Source organism: Protopterus annectens, chromosome 7.part0 (genome assembly GCF_019279795.1).
Source record: "Protopterus annectens isolate FY-2018-M chromosome 7.part0, PAN1.0, whole genome shotgun sequence".
Classification (NCBI taxonomy): Eukaryota; Metazoa; Chordata; order Ceratodontiformes; family Protopteridae; genus Protopterus; species Protopterus annectens.
The window spans coordinates 646,357,713-646,377,406 of NC_056739.1; the positions used below are offsets into that span (position 1 = coordinate 646,357,713).

Below are 19,694 nucleotides of genomic sequence, written 5' to 3' on the forward strand. Positions count from 1 at the left end.
CGACTTAATGTGGCCAGTTGTGCAAAACTTGTTGCTTATGGAGGTGAAGAGATTCAGACTGAAGGCTCAGTGCTGCTTTCATGTTATTTGGCTAGTAGCTATTTTCTCAGAGTATGCTGATGTTTTCAATGACAGGTTAGGCAAACTTCCAGTTGTATATTCTATGAAGTTAGACCCAGAGGTAGTCCAGTGGTCAGACCAGCAAGAAAAGTTCTGATAGCTACGCAGAATAAAATCAAAGCTCAGTTGGATAAAATGGTGCAGCATAGTGTAATATGTCCAGTTACACAACCAACTGAATGGGTGTTGTCCATGGTAGCAGCCCACAAAAAAGGCTCAGACGAAATCAAAATATGCATTGATCCAAGAGATTTGAACAAAGCATTAAAGAGACTACATCATCCTATGCGGTCAGTTGAGGAAGTCGCAGTCCTTATACCGAATGGCACTGTTTTTTTCTGGGTGCAGAAATGTTTTTCTGGCAAGTGATGCTTGATCGCAAATCATTTCCCCTCCTTTTAAAATACTGTTAAACAAAACCTTCCAGATCTTCATCACTTTCTTCCTTCCCAGCTTCCAAACTTTGACAAGAATAACATCTATTCCTGGAGACTTTTTTGAAGATTGCTTATACTTTATTTTTATCTCACCCCCTCCTATCTTAATGGTTAGTTGTTGAACCCTCATCTGCCTCTAACCTTGGCATACCCAAGTCTTCCATAAATGTTTCCATTTGTGCTTTTTTTCCACATTACTCTGCTTTACACAAATGTTCATAACATTTCCAAAATATCTCTTAATACTTTACATGATCTCTGGTTATTTTTCTTGTTATAAGCTCCCTAAGTTTAGCAACAACTCTTTATATTTTCTGTTACCTAAATCTTTGTACTCTAGAGTTATCAAAAAAACAGTTGCTTAACAGCAGTCTTTCTAAACTCATGCATATTGCCCAGTTACGGTCTTATTTTCTATTTAGCATGCCGCACTTATGCCCCTTCTTGTTCTGTAAGATCCCCTTTATTATGCAATATTTTAACCTTTGCTAGACCCTCTAAATAATTCTTGGTAATTCTTAACCATATCTTTTTTTTTTATTTCTACCCTATTTTCAAACTCCACTTTCATTTTATCCCACTCACTAGCTATAACTTCTGAAGTAATTTTTTTATCTTTCCTAATAGCTCTTGAATGGTGGAGCACATATATGGCATCACTGTACATTATTTCAGATCAAATGCCAATAAAAACTAAGATAAACGTTATCGGATGTGTGTCAAAGCTTTCAGTTACATACACTTGTTCCTGTGAAATATAATTTATGTCCAGTCTAGCCTTTTTTCGTACCTTGGAGAATAAAATGTAACTTCCCTCCAAGTTCCTACTACTGAATTCACATCTTCCAAACAATATATTTTCATTAATTTTCTTCAAAACGCTATCCTGTTTTGTTATATTTTCCCTTCTGCATCATCAGATACATCCTTATTGTTGCAAATCAAGTTTCATTCCCCATCTGTAAGTAATATTCAATGCTGAGAGCCAAATATTTCATCCAAAATTTTCTTCAAGTCCGTAACAGCCGAGTTAGGTGGAATGTCAATATATGCCAGCATGATCCTCCTGCCTTAGGTCAAGACGTCAGGTGCCTTCTTCAAGCTTGGACCCATCCCAACCTCGGTTGGATCTTGCAATTCATTCTGATCATTCATATCAATGGAATCTGTTAGTTCCATTAGGCTTGGAAGACACTGGACCTTTGAGTTCCCAGTGTGATTTGGACCTACCTCCTGTGATGCCCCTGAGACAAGGTCCTAGGAAACAGACTTGTAATTGAAAACATCTAGGCTACTCTCCAGTGTCTGTACAGAAGGCACATATCTGGATGAAGGAGGTTTCCCAAGATACCCTCTAGAAGATGTCACCTTTGCTGACATCCTAGAATTGATGAAGCAATGAGAGGGTTGGCCCACCGACACGTCACCAGATGAATGTGTGTTCCTTGAGTCCTTTGGTAGTGGCTCATCTGCCCCCAGGGGGTACCACCTACTGATGCTCTTATAGATCTAGTGGCTCAGTGGGACTGGAAGGAATCTGATGTAGTAGAACCCATCCCTAAAAACAGATACCAGCCCTGAAAGACAGAAATCACTAGAGCAAGGGACTTCCAATAGATACCATATTAGTAGAGGCAGCCACTAACAAGCAACTGCCCGAGGAGAGTTCTTCTGTCCATCCCCCCAACAGGGAACCAGGGGCAAATGGACATGTGCTTCAGTGACTTTCACACTTATATCTCTGAATTATCTTGCTCACATGACACATTTTCAGAGGGACCTGACCAAGAAACTTCCCAAGTCCCCCCTAGAGTAATCTGCCACCAATGTTCAGAAAACAGTGGAATCCCGATTGTCTACCCTTCAGTCTGTGTCTTTGTCTGTGTCTGCTTTCCAGAGCAGCTGATGGCACAGCAGGCACTGGCATAACCATGTGTCACCACGTTTTGCAACTTTACAGAAGGCTTTAAGGTATCTTTCATCAATTCTCCTTTTGATTGTTCCACACTTTTCAGACTCAAAGTCAAAGAAATGCTTACTAGCAGTGAATCAGAGGACAAAACCCTGACTGATGCTGGGATCTGCTTCTATACCCCTCAGAGGATCTTTTCTAGGAGCCAAAGAGGGGGTAAGAAGATGTGGTTCAGAAAGTCACAGGATTGTCACCAGAGCACTCCTGGAGACAGGTCCCTCATGGGACAGACAGGCAATTCAAATGGATGCTGCTGCAGGGACAGAGGGGAGCCCATACAATCAGTTGTTTTGTGGTTCCTTTACTGACAAACCCTATCATCACTCCTGAAAAGTTACCCGACTGCTGTATTCTGGAGACATTTGGGGAGCACTTATCCTTGCTCCCACAAGCTTGGTAAAACATTTCAATGGATCCTTAGATGCTAAGAATAATCAACAGAGGCTATTCCATTCCCTTTTCTTATCCTGCAAAAAAAATAAATAAAAAAGGAGAAATATTCCCAATCAGCCTGTTGGAATCCGCTGCTGGAAAAGACAGTAATCCAGCAGGTCCACCAAGAGCAATTAAAATCTGGAGTGTATTCCAGGTTCTTTTTAGTTCCAAAGAAGACACTGGACATCAGGCCTGTCTTGGACCTAAGTCATCTCAATCAATTCTTAAGATAGACAAAATTCTAAATGGTCATGATGCAGTCCATATTGCCTCTTCTGAGGAAGGATGATTGGATGTGCTGTACATCTCCAGGATGCCTACTGTCGCATAGAAATAGAGCACTAACATTCTGTCTCACCACAGTCCTCCAGGTGTTGACAAAATTATGGCAGTCGTAGTAGCTCATATCTGACTGCAAGTTATCAAGGAGTTCCTGTAACTAGATGATTGGCTCCTCACCGCTACTTCCAGGGAATCTTGTGGTTTAGCACTGGGGCCATTTCTTCCATCTTGTACAGAATCTGGTGATTCATATCCATCAGTTAAAAAGTAATCTCTCTGCACTCAGCACATAGAGTTTATTGGATGTCACCTCAACACAATTCTTCAAATTGCCAAGCTCCCAGACATTGAAGTACTTTCTGTTCATCTAATGGCTTTGCAGGTCATTCAACATCCATTTCCTAAAACAAGGTTAATCCTTCATTTGCTAGGCTCTTGGCCTGTAATATTATGTGGACTCTCTCAGTTCAGTGGTCACGAACACTTCACCCCCTTCATACCAGGATTTACCTCTCGCAGGTTTGCAGAGACCGTATTAAATGATAGATAACCTCCCTATCAGTGACGGAAGGAAGGATCTTTTGTCCATCAAACCTCCGGGCAAAAATAACCATGGATGCTTCTCTTCAGGATTAGTAGGGATATTTAAAAGAGAAGACAGTTCAGGGTGCGTGGACTTCCCTAGAGGCCAACCTTCACATCAGTGTCTTGGAGATGAGCGGCCACCTAGAATTGTGGGCATTCCAGGACTCCTTCCCCTGGGGTCTGATTTCCATTCAGACAGACAAACATGGTTGTCTTGTATATCAGCAAATAGGGGGAACCCATTCATACCCACTTTGCCAGGAAGTCATAAGAGTGTAGCAATGAGTGCTGTCTTCCCATAGTTTTCTGATAGCAGCACACACCCTGGGGACGTCAAATGTACTAACAGACAACTTGAGCAGGTCAGTTCTAATGCCTCACAAGTGGTCCCTCTGATCTGTTCACCTCATACCTAAACAGCAAGTGTCGCAGTTACTTTGCCTTGATTCCCCCCACATGCCTGGTAGATGCTGATCCTCTAGTTCACAATTGGCCCCCAGGTCTCGTCAGTGCCTTTCCTCCAATAATCCTATTTACAAAATGTATTCAGAAACCCAGAAGGTGCAAGACCAGAGTGATCCTCATTGTCCTGTTTTGGATTTGAAAGGCTTAGTTCTCCTTCTTGTGGCCTCATGGTTCCTCCAATTTTAACAATAGCTAGAGATGTCAGGCTATCTTCTTTGGTTGGCCATCAAAAGATATACCAAAGCAAGTTGAAAAAGTTTTCTATTTGTGTCTTATTGAAGGGATTAGACCCTTTCTCTGCAGCCCTTCCATCAATTTTCAAATTTTTTTGAGAATTTTCTTTGAGAATTTATACATTTGTAAATTGTTATATATTACCATTGTTCGATTTTTGTCTGTTTTTTTTTTTTACTTTGCTTATTCTTATATAATTGTGAAAGTATTTGGAGCTTTTCTCCTCGGGTCTCCACTGAAAATGGGATTGAGCTCGGACCAACCAAGTTAACAAATGTTAAATAAATAAGTTTAGACTTTTTAACGAGTTTTTTTTTAGAAAAGTTCCGATTTTTGATTATTAAAATACAGATGGCTGCCATCTCAAAATTTTATGCAAGGTACAGTAGCAGTTCCCTAGCCTCTCATAACATTTCTAAATTTTGATTTTAGGGTACTTTCTTCCTCAGACCTCTGATCAAAGTTTCTCCATGGAATATCAGTGTTATGCTAGAAGCTATGACCCAAACTCCCTGTCAACCAGCAACATCAGTAGATTTGCAGTTACTTTCCTGGAAAACTACTATTCTTGTTGCTATCACCCCTGCTAGACAAACCTGAATTACAAGCACCGTCATGTAAACCACCGTATTTCTTTTACATAAAGACAGACATCCATAGCAAATCTGTATCAGTCAATTGATTAGCCATTCTTTTTTCCAATATTCTCAAACAAAGAGGAGTATATGTTATATATGTAAATGTTCGTCAACAGCTCAGATTCTATTTGCATAGGACCAAGGATATCAGAAAGCCAGATCAACTATTATTTTCCTAGTCAAAGTTTGGTAAAACTATACCAAAAGTCACACTTCCTAAATGGCTATTGGAATGCATTTCCTTTGTTTGTAATAAACTGGGCTTGCCTTTACAGGCAAAACAAGGGCTCATTCTACAAGAGCAATGGCTACTTCTACGGCATTCCCATTGATGACATTTGTGCAGCAGCAAAATAGTCCCGTCTATACCTTTGTATCCCATTATAAATTGGATGTGCAGTCCAGATCATGTTCTTCTTTTGGTTCTACCATTCTCAGGGATGTCCTTGCTTGATGCTACCTGGATGTTCCTCAGCTTAAGAATCTGCCCCAAAGGTTGAATCGGACAAAAATAGACAACATCATATATGAAAGTTATGTACTTGTCATAACAATAGATCTGTGTTGTCTCATTTTTATTCAGTTCAACATTTCTCCCGCCTTTCCCATTCCAATATTGTTGCTGACAGCTTCTGGTGACCAGATACACCTCTTCTGAGAACCTATCTGTGGAATCCTACACACTGTGCCATTTTGTAAGTATTCATATGTATCTTGGCATCTGTTTTAGTTTTTAAGTCTAGATAATAACTGGAGATATGTCAGCAAACTTGATCTGAGGTACTTTGGTGGAATTTAAGGAATTATGGGTAGGGGAGGAGTCAGATCCTCGGATCCACAACTTCATAAAAAGGTACCAAGGTCGAATCCAGTAGGATTCAACAATCCAAAGGTTGAACCCAGAACACCAGATGAAAATAAGAAAACACAAATCTGTCATAAGTACATAACTTTCATATATGGATTGTTACTTTTACAAGTACAGTACAGTATAACACAGTTATAAAGGTCATTTTTACAAGTATAACACAATACAATATAATATAGAGTAATCAAAGAAATAGGTTGATTGTCTAGTAAGAGAGCTAAGCTTAATTGTTTAAATTAGAAGAGGTAAAGAGAACGAACTGGAAGGAAAAGTCAGATAAGTAGGGAAAGTACATAGATTCAAAAGAGGTAAAAGCAGACGGTGATTAGTTGATAAAAGGATTATTAATAAGTTGACAGAGTGATAGAGTTGAGAGAGAAAATATTTGTTAGTAAAGAAAGGAATGTGTGTATACATGAAAAAAGAAAGTATGTGTATAAAGTTAATAGAGAGATATTTACAAATTACAAATGAGTTTTTGAAGGTTATGTACTTTGGTAGCAAAGCAAATAAGATTTTCAGTAGTGGAACAGGCTATGGTTGTTAGGTAGGGGAGAGGGATAGTAGGTCAGAAAAATGAAAATGGTTTTAGCTGGAGGAAGTGAAGGGAGAGAGTGGCTGCAAGAAAGTGGATGAGAGATGAAATTGAAATTAGAAGATTAAGTTGGAGGTGAAAAAGGCAAATGGATTATAGGATGAGACTATCCTGGTGTGGATTAGAGCCAGGAATTAATTAGAATTTTTTTTTCAAAAAAGTTTTGAACATGTGGAGGTGAGGTCGAGTGATGACCTGATTGGTCAATCCAGTTTTATTTATTTTTTTCTTCTATCCATAAGAAGTAAACAATCCAAAGTACTTTTTGAAAAGTTACTAACCTAATTCTAAATACCAGTCAGCTCACTAATTAATGTGCAAGTTATTGTTGGTATAAGTAGCCAACAACATACATAATTAAAACTCTCTAACATATAGTCATATTTTACAGATTTTTTTTTTCTCAAAGGAAGTCAAGCTTTCTAAAATGTTTAGAAAGCCTTTTTTAAAGCTTAACAGTATGAATCATTTTACTGTAAAACATTTCAGTTTTTTCCAAATAACTCATCTATTTTAACCAGTTTTAATATAGTAATAGATATTTTTCTCTCTGCTTTTTTCTTCCTTACCTGTCAACCTTCATCTTTCCTCCACTGAATCTTAGTCCACTCATTCCCTATCACTGACGTCATGGGCACTGACTTGGATGAGAGCAGACCAGAGGGAGCTGTCATCCAAGTAGGTATGAAGGTTGCTTGGCCCAGCTCTGTGTGGATTATCAACCTTCCTTGCAGCCTAATTGCCCACTGAATTTGTCACCATTTCCCCACCGCAAACTGTCCCAGCCAGCATCCAGAGATCCCATCAGTCCTCCCTGCAGCCTTAAAGCTCAATAATTGGCTTGCTTGTCCCCCCCCCCCCGCCCCATGTTTTCCTTGTCATTTGCTAATCTGCAGTGGTCTTAAGTCCTTTTGAGTCTGGTAGGCTGTGTTGAGGTTTGGTTTCCATATGCTTAAGCCTTGTGTTGCCTGGGATGTATACTTGCAGAGTAGACATGCTTAATTGTTTAGTTCCTTTGTAGCTTTGGAAGATGTCTGAGGATGGGCAGAAGGAAGCAGGATGTACAGAATTCTGTAATCTGAATGTTTGAGGGATGCATATGTAGCACCCCATAGGGGAGGCACTGAGACCACGGGATATACACTTTGCCACTGTGTGTTGCTGTCACAATTAAAAATTCCATTATCTTCATCATGTTTTATTTACCTACTTTGCTTGTAACTCAGAAACTGAGTCCAGGTTGCTGATGTTGAACCTGAAGATAAAGCGGTCACTTGTAACTTTCATAAAAGTTTTCAAGGCACACTAGAAGCAAACTGAATTGTCAGAAAAAGAAATGTCCGTGTTTTAGACATCTGCCATATTGATGTAGAAACATAAGAAGGTGCACCATAGACTGTAACCTTGATAAAACGAATCTCCAATAAATAAAACACAGGTTTATTGTTGTAAAAACACGAACAAACTGCAGAATGGTAAGCGCGCTTTTATAACTAAACGCTTCATCAGACAATAAGAACACAAATACAGACATTGTGTAGTCCTAAAATGCTTAAAGTGCTGTGATGAATATGATAATTAAAAGTGTGCAGGTCCTGATTCTTTCTATGTAACAAAACAATAGTAGTGGGTATTGTACCTACATTGATTACGTATGACAGGGATGAGTACCTGTCTTAGTATGAATCTATATGTGGTTTTATTGACCCTATCATAACAAAGTAGTCTATTGAGGAAGACATGTTGTTCTTATATGCTACCTAGGTCTCTCATCAATCAGATTCTTAATCTTGTCATCTACCATCAATTATTATTCAATATTTTTGTTTGTTGTTTGTGGTGTTACTCTACTCTATGAACATCACATCAGAATTATTCTTTATCTATTGGTAACTGAAAGGTCTGTCTGTCTGTTGATCAGCCCTATGTCTGTCCTGAGTCTAGTCATCACCCATGATATTTTCAAATACATACCCGGGTCGGGTTATAGCCTCTATGAATGAAGTTCTAGCTAATTGTGATTTACATTTGTTGTTGTTGTTGAGATGTTAGTCTAGACAGACACCCTTATGGTTTTGATTCTTAACAATTGTGTTGTGAACATGTTTGGGGTGCATGCTGTGGGTGAAAAGAAAATTATTTCTCCAAAGAGATTTAATTTGAATTTCTGTTTATCATTATTGCTTATTTTTATGACATTAACATCTTTAAAATCAATCTCATTGATGGCCTTAGAACAAAGTAAGAGTAAGAAGGTGGTGCGTCAAATAGTCATAGTAAATAGGCACGGTGCAGTTGCTCAAACTACCACCCATAACAAAAAAATATAGATCTACAGATAATTCGTATCTAAGATGTTTGTGTGTTTCAAAATCTTGGGTAGATATAGAATCCTCCCATTGTGCCAGTACCAAGTTGGCGTAGCGTTGGCACACATGGTGTACATATCTAAGCCCTTGGTCTGTAAATGGTACCTCTCTCCATAACAAAAGAACATTGTTCTCTAGAACAATTTCTAAAGGGAATCTAGATATTAGATTAGATCACTAGACATTTTCTTTCTTAGTAGTAGTGTTAGGAACGCCATCCATATATATATCTATATTGATTGAAAAAAAAAAAATTGTTTGAAATCAAAAGATGTCCTGAAAGTATACCATGGAACTACTAAAAAAAAAAAGTAAGTCTCCAAGAAATGTGGTGTGTCCTTTAGGATGTAGCTAATTCCCATAACAACAGGTTTTAACATCTTGTCCAGGTAGATTGACAATGGTTCTGATATGGAGCATCCTAAGTTTGACCTGGGGATCATTCAACATGGTATGCAGCTACCTTGCTGGCTAATTTGCTGAATATTTTTATCCATAAAATGGGCATGACTACAACCTGCAATTCAAGAAGTAGCTTCACTTATAGCATTGCATTTGACATGAGCATCACTGTTAACCTTCCCACTCTAAAATGTGGAACACTTAACAGTTACAATTGCTAGGAAGCTCAGAACATGAGAACTTTTGAGAAATCGCTGTCATTCAGTGTTATTCGCTCTGGGTATTTGTTAACAAAATTTTTAACAACAGAGTGCCAGACTCTTGCAGTGAGGAGCAGACTGGAACATAGAATTTTTAAGACTCAAAATGAGTAACATTTATCATAACCTACTCGAGCTACACGCTCTAGGGATATAAACCTCAACACAACAATGAATAGAACATGCTGGAGGGATAGATTCCCTTCACAGAGACTTCCCTTACTATGGAACAGGGTCCCGATCTATATAAGACAGAGCCCCTCACTATCACTCTTCAAGAGGAACCTTGATGAGTGGATGGGTAACAGAAAGTTCACACCGGGGATCACACCAACAGCACTACTAGATAGGGGCCAAGGGTACTAGCTGCTAGTACAAGGGTCTAGGGAACTACTAAAGGGGAGGTGAATACCGCACAACGTGGCTGGGCTAATATATGCCTTCGGGCAGATAGCCCAGTACCAACCTATGAACCTATAAAGAGGCACACTAGAGAGGTATGGGTTTGAATCATGCAAGCATGCTGACATTAGAATCTCTATTCTCTTGTCCATTTTTATTGGGGCTCTGTGTCATATCCCATTCTGGAGAATTGTTAGTGTTTAGGTTCATAGTCAAGTACTATGCTAGCTGCCCTTCGAGGCCGCTTTAAGCCTATCCAGTTTCCCTTGGTAAGAATAAGACTCTGTATCACATGTTTGGGAAGTAAATATCTTTAACTGTTATGCCAACCCTAACTAGTGGTTGTGTGTTGCAATTCTAAAGACTGTGCAACTATCTGTGCTGAACCAGGCATTTAGGGTGCCATTAGGTGTTAAACTGTCTAAAATTGTTTCTAACTTGATAAGTAAATCTTGAGATTGACTGTTAGTATATTAATTAATAATAGGACTTGTAAGGTATGTTTGTTTTACAGACCCAAGGTTTGAGTTGTCAGGAAAATTGTGATTGCAGTAAAAATATAATTACTAAGTTTGAGTAATTATGATTGAATTGGTGGTGATCCTAATGCTCCATATATTGATTAGAAAGGTACCTATAATGGTACAGGTGTGATGGATGAGATTGTTACATTAGTATTGAATTTGGTTATGGACAACTAACTGAATACCCTACTGGGAGGGAATGTACTGGATGTGCTACGGACAAGGAAAAGTATTAACAAAATAAAACAGTGTTGTTCATAGGTTATTGGGGTAAGACCACTATGGTGTAACATGGAATTTAAGATTAAGTGGGACTTAACTAAATATAAAAAAGGAGTCAGTAAGATACTTATTTTACAGAACTGTTTTTTTAAATGTGGTTATTGATTTGATTGATTGGGAATGGAAGGAAATAGTGAGTCATAATAGTATTGATATGGCCTAGGAACAACTTTTTACTTTTGTTCACCACTTGATATAAAATCATGTTACAGATGTTTTGGATACACCCAGAGATTTTAAATCATCTTGATGGAACTTATGAACTAGATAGATTTAATAAAATAATAAAGTTTAAAGTTTCTGTGGAAAAATATGTACTATTTCCAAATGAAAGTAATAAGGCTAGGTATAAGAATAATAGAAGCATATTTAAGAGACTTTTGAGGAAAGCCAGAAGAAATTAGGAGATGAAATTGGTAAAATTTATTCCTGATAATAATACATTTTTTAACAGACATCGTAATTTAGAGACAGGAATATTGATTATAATGTGTATAATAATGAAATAATTACAGGTGTAGGATATTTGGCAGATTTATTTTTGGCTACCATAGGTGTCTCCAAAGAAAGTAACTATGTAAAGGACAAATTTTTGTTTAATTTGGATGGAGACTGTCCTAATGTATTTGGAAATAGATTTGGGAAAATGTAATTCTTCTGCAGCAGGTCCTGATGGGATCAATAGATATTTTCTTAAGTCCATATTAGAATTTCTTATGCCTTGTCGAAATAGACTTTTTCAAAGAACTTTAGAAACCGGTTATGTGCCCAGACTACGTGAAGAGTCATTAGTTGTTCCAATACCTAAGGGAGGTGAAACTACATCTGTTGAAAATTATAAACCAATTAGTCTGACAAGTATACTGGTAAAATGTTTTGAGCGGGTCATTAGTAAATCTATATTGGATACATTAGGTCCATGGGTTCATGCATAGACATAACACATTGATTCACCCAGGGGAAATCCTGTAGGACAAACTTACCTTTCTAACAACCATGATGGGAAGCACTGGACAGTTGGTTGTCTGTGGATGTTATCTATTTGGATATAGCTGAAGCATTTGACACTGTCCCTCATGACAATGTAATATTCCAAATGTTGCAACTCAATCTGAATCTTTGTGATAAGGTGAGTTAAGAACTGGTTAGGTTTTAGAATTAGTAAAGTTTGCTTGGGGAATACTTCATCCAAGTCTAAGAATTTTTTTTCTGGATTATGTCAGGGCTCTGTGTTAGAACCAGCTTTATTTGGACCTATTGTGGTCTTGTTTCCTACACCTAGAGGGTGTACTGATGACTCTGATAGGGTAGGTTGTTAATAAATTTGAAGTCCAGGGGTGCTTGGATAAATTGTTCACATGGTCATCTGTTAATAATATGGAATTGAATATGTTTTTGTAGTAATAAGTTGTATCCTGATGCGTTGAATAGCAGCACTTTGGACATAGTAATGTTAAGGATTTTGGAATAAAACTTGATTGTGACTTTAATGCAAGTTTACATCTTATGAGTATTATTAGAAGAAACAATCTAGAGATTAAGAATGTTTTGAGAACTTTTGTACGCAAGGATAGGGAAATTTTAGTACCACTATTTAAAACCCTAGTAAGATCTGTGATAGAATATGCTGTGAATGTTTGTATGTTTAATTCATTAATATTGAAATATTGGAAAGGATAAAGAGAGTTTATACCTGACAGGTAGATAAAAGGTTTGAGGGGGAGGATATATAAAGATGGACTTAGGGAGATTTATTTATTCCTAATAAGATATAGAGTATTAGACGGTGATTTAATCTTTGTTTGTATGTGTTTTAAATCTGAAAGCTTGGGAGTAAATGTGGTTAGAACAAAAAAAACTATCATCAGAAAGGAACTACAGGTAGAAATTACTTGTCGGTAATTCCTGAATGTAAAAGTGGAGTTTTGGGCAATTCTTCATTTTAAAGCTGCTTAGTTGTTGAATTCTCTGCCTCTTAGAATTAGAAGAATGGATACAATTTGTTTATTTAAAAAGGCATTAGATGAGTATCTGGGTGATAGCGTTTGATACTAGACTGATTAGAGGCAGGCTCCTTCAAGGTCTGTTATGCCCAGAGTCCAAAGTATAGAGCATTGAACATTTACTTATTATTCTGTTCTGAAATTGTATTACTCCAGGCAGGCTTTTTGAAACAAATGATCTGTTCTTAAATGTGAGCTTAGGAACACAAGTAACTTATGAGTTTATGCAGCTAGGACTTTGTGGGTCCCAAATCCAGGTTTTGCAGTCCAGCCCCTAAACTCTCATATTATTTTTTACTTATCGATTAATTTATTAGGTAGCAGTATACCAAATTTTCTGCATTTATAAGCCTGTCTTAAAAATAATGCTGTATGAGCACTTACTGTTTAAAGAGAACCCCAAAATCAAGTTAAATGCATTGTGTTTTAATAGCAGATGTGACCGATATTAATCATTTGCCTTATTTCTGACTTTTTTTTCATTTATTTTGTGGGAGGGCTCATAATTGTTTGAGATATTAATCAACTGCCTTATTTCTGACAAACATGTTTTTCTCATGTCTCATTCAGTTTACAGGAGGGCTTCTATTTGTTAAACCATACTGCAGGTGATTCTTCTGTGACCATCTTTAAGAGTACTGAAGGGGTGCAGTCTGCTAAAGTAACAATCAGCAGAGCTACTTACAACTTGCATGAAGCTTACAGTACCTTTCCACAAGTGCCATCTACCTTGTCTGTGCCCTGGGTGCCTTTAAATCCTTCCATAACATTACCATATCATATTCATTTTGGTCGAGTTCCATGCACTTTTCCACCCCGACCGTCAGAAGGCTCTCCAAAAAAGAAAAAGGTGAGTGCTTTCATTAGCCTTTTTTCTTTTTTAGTCTAATAACTTCAGTTTATTAGAGTTTCAAAATTCAGGTCTGAAGAAGTTTACACTGTTTTAAACAAAAGTGCTTACATCTTTTATATTTTTTAGACTATAAAAACCTTAGATGTTATGTAGTCCAATATCGCTTACATTCTTACCCGTGAGTTCGGAGCCGAATATCGGCTCCGACTCGGCCAAACTTTTCTAGCTCGAAGTCTTTCTATTGGCTAGGCTAAGAAGGTATCCCATGCTGCATTGCTCTATATCCCCAGATCTCATTTGCTGCTCGTGTAGCTTGGACGTGGTCTTGCGCTTGGCTGTGGCTAAGTACCTTTTTTCTTCTTCTTGAGAGAATTTATTTACAAACAAAAGCTATTTTATTAGCTATTCCTACTTTGGTGTTATTTATGTAATTTTTTGGTGTGTGTGGATTGTTTTGTGGTATCCCACTAGCTGTTCCAACAGGCTAGGCCCGTTTCAGTTAGAGGACCTAGTCTGTCCCCTTGCTTCCCTGTTTTCTAACTTCTGTCTAAAACATTTCAAATTAGAGGTTTTAGTCTTAGTTCCCTTTGTGTGTGTGTACTGGTGCTGGTCTAAAACCATTTAAATTAGAGGTTTCTAGTCTTAATCCCCTTTGTGTTTGTCTGTATCTGAGGATTGTTTTGTGAGAGTTGGTTAGTGGTAGTTTTCCCGCGCTCAGTGTGGTGTAATTTGTGATTGTTTTTCTCCAGTTGGTTCAGTACCCGTGATCCTTTGTCTTGGTGATTGTGGTAATTTCTCAGGATGTCTAAAGATTCGAAGGAGCGCAAGCCCTCGGGCTTTAAGAAATGCTCAAAGTGTGGCTATAAAATGTCCATTACCGATGTACATTCGGTATGTGTCTATTGTCTGGGAGCAATCCATCTGCAGGAGTCTTGCAGCTTTTGTCATGCATTTAGTCCCAGGGTTCTTCAGGAAAAAAAGAATAAGTTAATTCTGAAGGGACTTTTGTAACCCTCGTTCGAAGAGGGCCTGGAAACTGCTTCCAGCGCAAAACCTAGATCCACGAAATCTAAAAAGAGGTCTCTGGCTCCTTCAGTCTCCTCTGAGCCACCGGAGAAAGTAGTTAAATTAGCTTCGACATCCTCGGCTCCACTGTCCTCGGGGCCGCAGGAAGTGTCGGTGATGATGGAACCGGCGTCGGCTCCAATTATATTGGAACCCATTCTGAGCCGATCACTTAGTATTAGGCAAGTATCACCTGAGAGGAGATCTCGATCTCCCTCCCTGTCCTCCAAATCCTCCAGGACACTATCGGATGTGGATGTCGATAGGATGGTGCAGAGACTCCTTCAGTCACCGGTTTTGGCTAAATTGTTTTCAGCTCTGTCCCAGTCGGCTCTGGAGCCCATCCTGCAACCTTCTTCGATTCTTCCTCCTCTGAGCACATCCCAGCCTTCGGAGCCGGAGTGCTCGGCTCCGTGTGATGTTTCCAGGTCGGTTCCAATGGCCTCTCCCAGTTTATCGGTGCCGACATCCGCTCCGACCCCGTCGGTGTCATCCACGGGATTCAGGACTCTGGATCCTTCAGTTGGTTCCGAGGGAGAGGCCTCGGGACATCTATCGGTTCCTAGTCTCCCTCTGGGTGCTTTGGCTCGGGGAACCCCGACTCCTGTCGTGGCCTCTGAGGCTGTTCGGTCTTCGGATTCAAGGGGGGGGCAGCCTTTGAGGCCATGCGGAGTGCGCTGGCCAGATCGTCAGCTACATCATGAGGGTCGGTCATTCTGTCCCCTACCACTCCGGTGCGGGTCTCTGATCACCACCTATCTTTAGACAGCGGAGCCTCAAGGCCTCAGGGTACCCCCACGAGTCATCCCCAAGTTTCTGAGGGCCCCTCAAGAGTGTTTACCTGAGGAGCCTCCTAGAAAGAAAACGTGCAAGAGGAAGCACATAGACTCCCAGGATGAGTCTCTCACCTCAGATACTGACCTCGAGGAATCGGAGGGGTCCCCCAAGTCATCCTCTGAGGATGTTTCTTTCCCTGACATTCTAGAGATATTGAAACAAAGAGGTGACTGGCCATCCAAAATTCCCTCCGAGGAGGAGTCTGTCCTCCTGAAGGCCTTCGGTGCTCAGCCCTCCGCCTCCTGGATGTCCCCACCCTTCGATGAGGTCCTGTATTTGATTTGTCGGAGGGTATGGGAGAACCCTGATTCTGTAGAACCCGTCCCCAGGAGACCCAATAAATTTCTGTCTGCTCCCCGGGGTAAGGAATTTTTGTCCAAGGGAGTCCCTGTGGATGCCATGGTGGTGGCAGCGGCCACCCAGAAGGAATTAGCCGAGACTTCTTCCTCCATCCATCCTCCTAACAAGGAGTCTATGACCATGAACCGGTACGGGAAGCGTACCCTCTCTTCAACGACCTTTCCCTCACAGTCGCTGAACTACCTATCTCACTTAACACGGCTCCAGAGAGATCTCCTCAAAGAGCTTGGAGATACTCTCACGGGTAATGTTTCTGAGGCGGTGGCCCAGATGGTTAACGCCCAGATGTCTACCCTCAGTTCCATCGTTAACTTCTCCATGATGCTGATTTCATATGCAGCCGAGGGAGCGAGTAGGGCAGCAAGCTCAGGAGTCGCCTTTAGGAGGCAGTCCTGGATGCGCCTTTGTCATTTCGCAGGGGCCTTCAAGTCTTCATTCACTGATGCCCCCTTTGATGGTTCCTCTTTGTTCGGAACCAAGGTGAAAGACACCCTCACCAGGTGCGAGCAGGAGGGAAAAACTCTGTCTGCTGTAGGGGTCCATTTTTCCCTTCCCTCTAGGCCTTATCCCAAGGCCCAGAGGGGTGGAAAGATGTGGTTCAAAAAAATCACAGAGGTTTTTTTCCCAGTGCACAAGGTGAGCCCCCCTCCAGAGGCAGGGGAGTGGGAGGTTATTCAGGAAGACGCCACCCTAGGGGCAGAGGAGGTCCCCGCAACTCGGGAGACCGCGATTCCTTTCGCGGTTCTCCCTACCATCGCTCCTGATGGGAGGCCTGACTGTGCGTTTCCGGAGCCAGTCAGGGGTCGAATATCGTTATACACGGAGGCCTGGCAGAACATCACCCAGGACCAATGGGTTTTACGAATAATTTCCTGAGGTTATGTCATCCCCTTTTCGTCAGATCCCCTTCCAGTCAGGAAAATCCTAGACGTTCCACCCAGTCAAAGGATTACGCGGCTTTAGAGGTTTCAAAGCTGCTAGAAAAAGGAGCCATCCAGCATGTCCCCTCAGACCAGATCGGATTAGGGACTTACTCAAGATTCTTTTTGGTGCCGAAAAGAACAGGGGACCTGAGACCCATATTGGATCTCAGCCAATTGAACAACCATGTACAAAAGTCCAAGTTCCGTATGGTCACATTGCAGTCAATTTTCCCATTGTTGGGAAAAGAAGTATGTATGTGCTCCATCGACGTCAAGGATGCTTACTACCATATCAAAATGGACAGGGCATCTAGGAGTTACTTACACTTCTGGCTGGGAGACAGTCATTTTCAGTTTCGAGCCCTGTCCTTTGGTCTCCCCACAGCCCCCAGGGTGTTCACCAAATGTATGGCGGTGGTGACGGATAACTTGAGACGCCATGGATTCCAACTGTTTCCTTATCTGGATAACTGGCTCCTCACTGCCACCACCAGGCATTTACTCTTTCAGACCAGGGATGCCACCATCACTCTGTCAGTAGTTGGGCATAACATTGAACTGGGAAAAATCTGCCTTGTTGCCCTCACAGCGTGTCATTTTTATAGGTGCAGAACTAGACACCATCCAAATGTGGGCCTTTCTACCACAGGAAAGAATCAGAGCCTTACAGCAACAAGTTCATGCCCTGCTCCCTCTGAGAAGAGCCAAAGCAAGATGGGTTCTCCAACTCCTAGGGACTATGGTTGCGACAATTATGTTAGTCCCTCTAGCAAGATTACATATGAGGCTCCTTCAGTGGCTCCTCTTTGTTCAGTGGTCTCGCCAAAGGCTTCCACTTTCTCACCCTATTTTACTCACAGGTAGGTGCAAACAGGGTCTCGGTTGGTGGCTTTGCACCAACAATCTGGACAGGGGGAGACCCTTCGTTCCTCCACCCCCGATAGCCATGGTGACCACGGATGCCTCCCAGATGTGGTGCGGGGGGGATTATCTAGGGAGGACAGTTCAAGGCATGTGGCAAGAGCACGAGATACATTTGCATATCAACGTCCTGGAGATTAGAGCTGTGTGCTACTTGCGTTGCAGACACTTCAGAGCTTCCTCCCTCTCAGGGCTATTGCAATCTACTCGGACAATATGTCAGTGGTGTGGTATCTGAACAAGCAGGGAGGAACCAAGTCATACCCCCTTTGCAGAGAGGCCATGCAAGTGTGGTAGTGGGCAGTATCTTCCCAGCGTTTTCTGGTGGCAAAGCACATTCCGGGGAAGTCCAACGTGATCGCAGACAGGCTAAGCAGAGCTATTCTGATGCCATAGAAGTGGTCCCTGAACCCTCTAGTTGTGGAACGGATCTTCCGCAGATGGGGTCAGCCTTGCTGCAACCTTTTTGCCAGTCCTCTCAATGCCAAATGCAGCAGCTACTTCACGTTGATTCCCCCCTCAGGGGGAGTCACCCAGGGATGCTCTAGTCCACGATTGGCCCTCCGGTTTGCTATATGCTTTTCCTCCGGTTCCCTTGCTGTCAAAAGTGATTCAGAAAGCACAATCCTTGGGAAGCAGAATTATTCTGATTGCCCCACACTGGCCTCGTCAGGTTTGGTTCCCCTTTCTCCATCCCTACATCATGGACGTGCCTTGGATTCTGGACCCACAACCAGATTTACTAACACACATGTCAGGGCAGCTCCATCCCTCTCTGCGGACCCTCCAGTTCCGTCATTAGTTAGGCTTCATCATTTTTCACCGGAGGTAGTTCATATTTTATCTTCCTCTAATAAGCCCTCTACTAGGAAGATTTATTCCAGCAAATGGAAGAGATTTTCAATCTGGGCTCATACCCAAGGAATTGACCCTTACACAGCTCCAGTTGCTTCTGTTTTGGAGTTCTTGTCTATGCTTTTTCGTCAGGGCTCAGCATCCGCCAACATAAAAGTCCAATTGGCAGCGATTTCTAACTTTCATGTTGCTAATGAGCCTAGTCTGATGGCTCACAGACTCTCTAAGGCTTTCCTGAAGGGCACTCTGTTACTCTGTCCTCCTATTTTAGAACCTATCATGCCTTGGGATTTAAATTTTGTTCTGCAGGCTCTTACTTCACCAACCTTTGAACCCGCAACTACTTGTGATTTAAAATTCTTGATCTGGAAGACCGTCTTTGTAGTAGCCATCACATCAGCTAGACGCGTCTCAGAGATTCAAGCTCTTTTTATAAAACTCCCATACTTGATTTTTCATAAGGACAGGGTTTCTCTCAGACCAAACCCTTCCTTTTTTCTCAAAGTGGCGTCTATCTCTATTCTAAATCAATCTATTGCGTTGCCAGTCTTTTTTCCCCAGTTCTCAAACAAGGCAGAATTTAAATTTCATCAATTGGATGTACACAGACAATTACGTTTTTATCTACACAGAACCAAAGATCTCAGAAAATCTGATCAGTTGTTTGTTTCCTTTTCAGAAAACAGACTTGGGTCTCCTGTCTCCAAAGTCACTCTGTCCAGGTGGATATCCAGTTGCATCTCTTTCATTTATTCTTCAGGGGGTAAAGATCTACTGTTCCCGGTCAAGGCTCACTCTACTCGGTCTGTATCTACATCTACATCCTATCAGGCCAGATTGTCTAGGATGATATTTGTGCTGCACCTACATGGGCATCTCCTCACACTTTCGTTACTCATTATAAGTTGGACATGGTATCTAGGGGCAGGTCTTCCGTTGGTTCCACAGTGCTCAGGAGTATTTTCCACTGAGCCTCCCAGGAATTTTTAAAAGGTTGGCCCCCGGGG

General features: G+C 41.1%; 1 protein-coding gene across 1 annotated transcript in view; it reads left to right on the forward strand.

Annotated features, from left to right (window-relative positions):
- The window catches only part of ICE2 (interactor of little elongation complex ELL subunit 2), a gene marked incomplete in the record, with an annotated part of 1,939,141 nt that overhangs the window by 1,743,459 nt on the left and 175,988 nt on the right, over nt 1-19,694 (forward strand). Inside the window, 1 exon segment of the mRNA XM_044077213.1 lies at nt 13,444-13,723. Coding sequence (XP_043933148.1) covers nt 13,444-13,723 — 280 coding nt within the window.